The sequence below is a fragment of the Brassica oleracea genome, chromosome C2, assembly GCF_000695525.1.
Source record: "Brassica oleracea var. oleracea cultivar TO1000 chromosome C2, BOL, whole genome shotgun sequence".
Taxonomy (NCBI): domain Eukaryota; kingdom Viridiplantae; phylum Streptophyta; class Magnoliopsida; order Brassicales; family Brassicaceae; genus Brassica; species Brassica oleracea.
The window spans coordinates 26,697,996-26,706,587 of NC_027749.1; the positions used below are offsets into that span (position 1 = coordinate 26,697,996).

Genomic DNA, 8,592 nt, shown 5'->3' on the forward strand with positions numbered 1-8,592 from the left:
AAGCGGGATGGACGCTTGGTCGCTACGTAGTGACCGAGCTTGGCCCGAGCTCGGTCGCTACGTAGCGACCGAGCGGGACGGACGCTCGGTTGCTACGTAGGGACCGAGTTTGGCTCGAGCTCGGTCGCTACGTAGCGACCGGACAACGTGCATGTGCGGTAGTTGCGTAATAACCGAGCTTGGTTCGTTCGTGTTCCGATCGTCATACTCGAACGTATCCGTAGCTGGTCTGGGTATGTTTCCGATGGCTTATGTTTGATCTAAATAGAATTCGAACGAAGCTTTAACTCGGGAACATACGTTGTGACGTTTTCTTGACCGAGCATGATTTGTTGCGGAAAGACATACTTGTATTTTGCGGAGATTTGGACGTTAACTTCGTCGTAACCGTTTTTGACCCCAACATTTATTTTTCGTACAAACATTCATGCCGATTTTTACGGACTTTCTGACATTTGATTCCGTCGTGACCGATTTTGACCCCAACACCCGGTTTGGTTTACAGAGTCAGTATAAATCTGTAAAAGTGAGATGACAAAAAAAAAAAAAAAACGTATAGATTAAATTTTAGTTGATAGTAAAATTGTTCTAAAGTAATAAAAATAATTTCATCAATATAACAACACCAAGAACATAACTAAATTAGTGATACAAATTAAGCAAACAAAGCATTGGTGTGCACAGAGGCGGATCTAGGTTGGAGGTAGGGGTTTCAGCTGACATCTCTTAAACTATAAATTTGGGTTTTGTAAGCTTTGTACAATGAATCACAGTAGCTCAGTTGGTTCAACTCCCCACTTCTGATACCCCGTGTACATGGGTTCTACGAGCAGTTGACACCTAATTTTCAGTGTTTTATCTTTTGTTTCTTGTACGGGCTAAGGCCCATTATATTTTTATTGTTTATATTGTGGGCTTTCACATCCAAATAGAACATTTATGTTTGTTTTGTATTAAAAATCTGATACTTTTTCAAATTAATGACACTTTTATATAATATACTAGAGGTTGGATTTTTATTCTACTTTCTAAATCTTGTTATTTTTATTTGAATATAATATATGTATATATATATTGGAATTGGTTTTAAAATAAGTTGATATACAAATTTAAAACACTTTTTATGAAGTGTTTTCTGCCTAATACAATTCAAATGTTAGAACTGTTTGTTGTGTGTTTTATTATATAATTTTTTTTATTTTTAAAATTTTTTTATATAAATTATGAGATGATGGTATGAGTTAGAAATTAATTATATGCATGCAATCTTGTTGAGAACACCCTCTATAAACTAATTTTTTACTTGGTTTATTTCAAATTAAATTTATGTGGTGTAGCTAAATTTATATAGCATGCAATCTTGGTTTGATATAAATATTAATATTTTTATCATTTTGACCCCAAAAAAATTTCCTAGCTAGATTATTACATAGAAAAATTGTTAACATGATTTTAGTTAAACCTATAATTATAAATTATAAATTTGACTCTCGTGCTGAATCTCTTGACCTCTTTCTCTTAACTGTATTATGCATATGTAATGAAACTGTTATTAATATGCATATGGAATAAAACCATAAGCAACGTTATACTTTTTGTGATGGGTGTGTGATAATTCTGTAAAAATACAGGAAATGAAAAAAAATTAACCCTTAGTAATGGTATGGATATGGTGGTGGAAAGAGACGTTTCACATTAACTGTATTAAAAAAGTGAGGGGATGCATAATCATGATAATTAAAGCAACCAAAATCAAATATACAAAATATTTGAAGTATTCTAACTTCATTGTCTTTGAGAAATATATTTAAAACCTAATGCAACAGACCTGTAATTATTAGTCATTATGTGCCTTTTTCCAAAGGACACAACTTCCTTCTGTGGTGCAACCTCGCTTGTGTTCCTCCTATCATCATAGCTGTTACTTGGTTCAGTGGCCTCACCTCTTCCACCTTCCACAACACTATTAGCATCACACACACCATGGCTGACGACACTGCTCTTAGGGCCATCATTACAGAAAGATCAAAGTAACTATAATAATAATAAAATGGAAAAGACGGAAGTCTAGTTCAGAATCTCAAAGAAAAAGTTAAGAAAAAAACCAGTGAAGAAACCGTCAGAAGTTGCCAAGAATCTACAACAATGGTTCCTCTAAAACCTCCATGGTAAGTAACCCAAGAGGGAGCCACATTTTTTCACCGTTACAGATTACTAAAACTTTAATCACTGGAAATCTTGACATAGTTTCAAAAACATATCAGACCTAACTTCTAAAAATAAAACAAATTAAAAATCATAGCGCTTTTAAAATGTATCCAGTGACCTCAAATTTTAGCTCAAGTGTTGAATGACATAACTATGTTTGGTCCACAACCTACGGGTACTATCTAACAAATCTTGTGGAGTGAACGAAAGAGATGATGCTTCTTCCTCTTCGAGTGTCTTCCCGGACCCTGCTTCGTCACATATGGAACAGATGCGATCTGTTTTCATGATGGCCAATCAAAACAAAGTTAAAGACAAGTACTTTGAACATAGTACAACAACATAGCCAGATTAACACTTATTAAAAAGACATGGATGAACCTGAGACTTGTTCCGGACTCCGACAAACAAAACTCTTGTAATAACAAAGGCTTCTCTTTTCCGAAAAGATAAAAAAGGTGAGAGCCTTACCAAGAAATGTGGCGATGACCCATGTTTGCTTGCTCCATCTCATTAACTCTCTTCTTGTTCAAAAATCTTCAGATCTTTCAAAGTAGCTGAATTCATAACCGCCACATCTGCCAAAAGAAGAAAAGCAAATGTAAATCTACAATGCACACCAGATGTTCGACAAAATGCCAATATAAAAGTACATCACCCAAGGAGGAGCCATCGAGTTTGACGATGGAGAGTCGCATAGCGCTACCTGTTTCAAGGCTGACGAGAGTGACGACATCCGACAGTGTTGGGTTCCTCGGAACGTCAGCGAGAATCGGATCGGCGAGTAGTTGAGAGAGCAACGACCATCACTTCTCTCGCTTCGTCTCAACGTGGTAATCTCCGATTCCGACAATTTCGCCGCTCTCCATTGGGGTGGGGTCTCGGCTATCTTTTAGGGTTTCTCTTATCTAAGCTCAATCGACGAAGCCGAAGGATAGTCCGTAAATGAGATTTAACTTCAATCCGGATATTGGTTCGGTTTTTTTGGTTTTTCGGTATTTCGGTTAGTAAAATATAACTACCATTCTGAATCTATATTTACTTCGGTTCGGTTTGGTTTATATACCGTCGGTTTTCGGTTTATTCTGTTTTATACCAAAAAACATAATTCTTTATTTTGGGATCATATTATATGAATTTTAGAGTTTTGTTGTCAACATATTCATTTATTAAAAAATATTATAAGTTTAAATAAAAGAAAAAATGTTTCTATCATCTAATAAAATAATCAAATCTATAATTAAAATCAAAGCTCAAAATTTTAATAATAAAACTAAAAAACAAAAAATAAATCAGAAGCACGAAGCACAAAAAATAAGTTATTATATTCTTTCATATTTAGTGTTCATCAAAGTCATGTTTTTTCTATTAAACACAAAACTCTATTCGTTTATAGATAAAAAAATTGTGAAGAATTTTCACTAACTGTTATCATCAAATTTATAATCTTTATTTCAATTTAGTCAATGCTAAATTAAAGCAAAAAGATCAAAAGAAGACTAAGAAAATAAGAAGCATGTTTGCGATGAATTGTTATTTAATTATAGTTCAAGTGTTTTACAAATCAGAACTATTTTATTACTGTAAAAAATATGGTAATAGTTATTAGCAAAAAAATTAATTTATGATTTTCATACGTTGTTATAAAATATATACATATTTACATGTTTCTATTTTTTGATCGGTTTTATTCGGTTTATTCGGTTATATCGGTTATATACCGAACCATATCCAAATCCTACGGTTTTTTAAAAATCATATCCATTCGGTTTGTATGGTATATACCAAATCTAAACCATATTATCTATTTCGGTTTGGTTCGGTTTGGTACAGTTCGGTTTTGCCATATTGAACAGTCCTAGATTTAACGCATTTATATGATCCAGATCCTGAAAAATCCGAAGATATCGAAGGTTCTAGTGGAATAAGAAGTAGTAGGAGAGAATTTACTGAGATTAAATGCTGAGTTTATGGCTTCAACATAAATCAAGAATCCGTTACTTGGTGGTGTGTTACGAAGAAGACGGTGAAATTAGTGTTCAGCAACCTACGGCGTCGAAGAAGGAGATTAGCTGGTGGGCCAAAATAATATGAAGCCCATCAAAATAAACAAAAACAAACCGCAACAAAGCCCACAGAATAACAAACCGCAACGAAGCCCAAAATCTAGAAGAGATGATGCTGACGTGTCGCAAAATGCTTGACGTGGACGCGGGAGAAAGGAGAGAAGTACCCTTTACTATTATAGATAGATAGTTTAGTTAAATAAAAACATTACTTAATATTTAATAAAAAAATTAATTTTAAATAATAATTTAATTTATGACACCGGTAAAAAAAATTTCTGGATCCGCCACTGGGTGTGCAACTGGAGTAGAGTTCTCTTAAGAAAACAATGTCCTATAAATATCATTGTGTGTATAAAATAAAGGAATAATTAGTGATAGTAATTAGTAGATGCAACGTATTTGTAAGTCTATAAGACCTAGTCCATTACCAAAAAAGCAAGATACGAATTTAGCATAAGATTTATAACTATGCTGTTATGCCATTCCATAGGAAATTAGTATTTTATAAACCTTAATTGGTTACAACTTACAAGTGAGAGACCCACCTAATGTACTTACTATAGTATATGTATCAAAACATAGTTGATATTATTCGTATCCACATGAAAAATAAATTAAAAAACGAGAGACGTCTTCATCTTCATGCATTAGAACTTTAGAAGAAATCAAAATGGCACCCATTAAAGCCTGTTTTCAATAAAAGAAGAGTCAAAAGGTTAAACAAGTATACATATTATCAGCTTTTAAATAAGAAAAAGGAATACTATGATAGAGTCGAACACCAAAAAAGGAAAAGGAAACTATGATGAATAACTATTATCCCCTAGACTATATTTGACTATATTTGCCAAATGATTTTGCCACATGTCATCTCTACAATCAATTTCACAAAACAAATATGATATGGCTACTGAAATCGATGACATGACTTCCGAAAAAATATGAAATAGATAATTTTATTTAATGTTGATTTATATTTTTGGCAAACTTATTAGAATATGATAATTATTCATATATTATATTTAATATTAATATTTCTTTTTGGTAATTTTTTTTTAAATATGGTAGTAGCTCATACATCATCTATAAAATAAATATATTCATATATAACATTTCAAAATTTGAAATCACCTAGAAAATATTTGCGAAGTGATTTTGCCACATGTCATCTCTACAATCAATTTCACAAAACAAATATGACATTACTACTGAAATTGATAACATGGCTTCTGAAAAAATATGACATGGATAATTTTATTTAATGTTGATTTTTTATTTTTGGCAAACTTATTAGAATATGGTAATAATTCATATATTACATTTAATATTGATATTTCTTTTTGGTAAACTTTTTTTAAATATGGTAATAGCTCATACATCATCTAAAATAAATATATTCATATATAACATTTCAAAATTTGAAATATTATTACTTTTGTATAATTATACAATTTGTATTACCAAAACTTTCAAAAATTTCTACAATTTAAAAAAAAAAATTAAATATCTAATCATAAGATCATTAGTTTCTTATATATCTATAATTTTATAAATATTTTTTAGGCTAAAGTTTTGATAATTGTACAATTTTATATCATTTTTTATTAGTTTTAAACAAATTGATTTAATATATATAAAATCTATATTAAATATTAGTAAAAAATAGTAAAATCTATAATATTTAATAAAACTTTTTTTTAAATATAAGTTAGATTTAAAATTTTTTTTACTTCACATGGTGCAGGAAAACACCTAGTCGCCTAGACTATATTTGCGAAGTGATTTTGCCACATGTCGTCTCTACAATCAATTTCACAAAACAAATATAACATGGCTACTGGAATTGATGACATGGCTTCCGGAAAAATATGACATGGATAATTTCATTTAATATTGATTTATATTTTTGGCAAACTTATTAGAATATGGTATTAATTCATATATTACATTTAATATTGATATTTCCTTTTGGTAATTTTTTTTAAATATGGTAATAGATCATATAACATCTATAAAATAAATATATTCATATATAATATTTCAAATTTTGAAATATTATTATTTTGTATAATTATACAATTTGTATTACTAAACCTTTCAAAAATTTCTACAATTTTTTTATACAAATTGATTTAATAGTTTAGAGTTTAGGGTTTAGGGTTTAGAGTTTAGGGTTTAGGGTTTAGAGTTTAGGGTTTAGGGTTTAGAGTTTAGGGTTTAGGGTTTAGAGTTTAGGGTTTAGGGTTTAGAGTTTAGGGTTTAGGGTTTAGAGTTTAGGGTTTAGGGTTTAGAGTTGAGAAATGAGGTTTTGGGGATAAGATTTCAAATTTTGAAAAATAAAAAAATTAAAATTTTCTAAGGATAAACTTAAAAAGGTGCTATTTTGGTCATTTTAGTTTTTGAGTGCTATTTTTGTGATATAAACTTAGAAATGTGCTATTTTGGAGATTTGCCCTTTAATATATAACAAATCTATATTAAATATTAGTAAGAAAATAGTAAAATATATAATATTTAATAAAATTTATTTTTAAATATAAGTTAGATTTAATAAAAAATTTAAAAAATTTCTAAACACCTAGTTTGAAATATATATGTAAATATTTTACTTGGGTCGACGGTGACAAGCATGCCGGTGCCGCCGAACGAGCACGACCCACCAGAACCTTTGGTCCGCTGCCAATAGCTATTGAAGGCGTATGAAGCATGGGCCCACAATGTATTGGGTTTAAAGCATGCCCCATTGGGCTGAATTGAATGGCAATCAGCGCCTGACCCACATGCAAAATTCAGTGCTTCTTGGATGATTGGGTCAGGCACTGAAGGCTTAGCAACGCACCAGTAAGCCGAGGTCGGAGTCACGCTTGGTGGCGGTGGTACCATAGGAGGCGGATAGACGATCGGAGGTAAAAACCCTGATGATGGGGTTGGAATATTACCAGACGGTGTAGGAGTGTCGGTCGGGGTTGATGGGCCTTGCTCGGAGTAAGGTGGGCCTGAAATGGGTCCTGATGGGCCTGGTACTGAAGGGCTAGGAACTGTCTCTGGCGGGTTTGGACTGGAAATGTCCGGTGGGTTTGGGACTGTAACGGGTGGGTTGGGGTTTAACGATGATTCTGGTGGGTTTGGGTTAGAAGATGATTCGGGTGGGTTAGGAACGGTAACAGGTGGGTTCGGGTTAGAGGAGGATGTTTCAGGTGGGTTTGGAATTGAGTTTGGGTTTGGGTTTGAGGTGGAGTCAGGTGTGTTTGGGTTCGAGTTCGGATTAGAAGATGATTCAGCTGGGTTAGGTACATTGATTGGGCCTGGAGGTGGGCTAAGTTCAGGGTAGGAGGAGGAAGGAGGTGAGTTTAGAGGAGTATTTGGAGGATTGACGCAAAAAGGAGAGGCATTTTCGGGAACTGACAGTGGGGCAAGTGGAACATAGGGAGATAGAGTGAGAGTTGCACTAACACTATTAGGTTGAGTGTTGCAGGATGTTGTTGAGTAATACAAAGGCTGAGCTAGATTGAGTTGTGTCATCATTTTCTCTAACATTGATGTATGTTTTAATGCTTTGATGATCAGCTTCTTTGACTTCTTCTTTGATTCTCTCTCAAGTCCCACAAGTTTTCTTGCATCTACTACAAAAATAAAACTAAATTAAATTATATTAAATGCTTTTGGAGATAGAAATGGAGAGAAGAAGAGAAAGGCTTACCAGAATAAGTGAAGAAGCTGGCCGAGAGAAAGAGACAAAGGAGAATACAAATGGTTGTGATAGCTCTATTTGATTCCATGGGTTTTAAGATGAAGTCCAGAAGAGATGCTAAATCTTTACCAAGAGGAAGAAAAGCAAGATTACTTGAATATTTATCTTCTCTAATCTCTCTTTCTATATATATATATATATATATCTTATTGTGTGTGTATGCATGTGTAGAAAAGAAAACACAAAACTCTAGGAATCATTCAAAGGCAACCTGTGGAAGAATATAAGTTTCTGTTATGTTTCTCATAAAGATTGGTCCTTTAAGAGTTCACTTTGTTGTCCTCCAGGTCTCGCTTTACTCCTGAAATTAAATGTTTATATTCTTATTGCTAGTCCTTAACTATTTTGAAATAATTAATTGATTTTTGACCGTCTAAACTAACATGTTATAGTACAAGAATATACACATTTGTACGACAATGGGCATATATATATGCTTGCTTGACATTGCAACATTAATCACAGAGGAAAGTTGTTTTATAGTAAACTTTTGCTTGCTTTGTACTCAAACAAAGCTCTTTAGATTTATCTTTTTCTTGACTACATCCATTTGCATAAGCTTCA

General features: G+C 32.7%; 1 protein-coding gene and 1 pseudogene across 1 annotated transcript; both read right to left on the minus strand.

The window, feature by feature from the left end:
- Positions 1 to 2,675: 2,675 nt before the first annotated feature.
- On the minus strand, positions 2,676 to 3,123 carry LOC106323875 (annotated as a pseudogene).
- Positions 3,124 to 4,836: 1,713 nt separating this feature from the next.
- On the minus strand, positions 4,837 to 8,287 carry LOC106326019 (leucine-rich repeat extensin-like protein 5). Its single transcript, XM_013764061.1, has 4 exons — positions 8,240 to 8,287; positions 7,978 to 8,091; positions 6,887 to 7,900; positions 4,837 to 4,964 (listed from the first exon to the last, which is right to left on the minus strand). Exons 2-4 carry the CDS (start codon positions 8,054 to 8,056, stop codon positions 4,933 to 4,935), a joined length of 1,125 nt encoding a protein of 374 aa, XP_013619515.1. The 5' UTR covers positions 8,057 to 8,091; positions 8,240 to 8,287; the 3' UTR covers positions 4,837 to 4,932.
- Between the last annotated feature and the right edge of the window lie 305 nt (positions 8,288 to 8,592).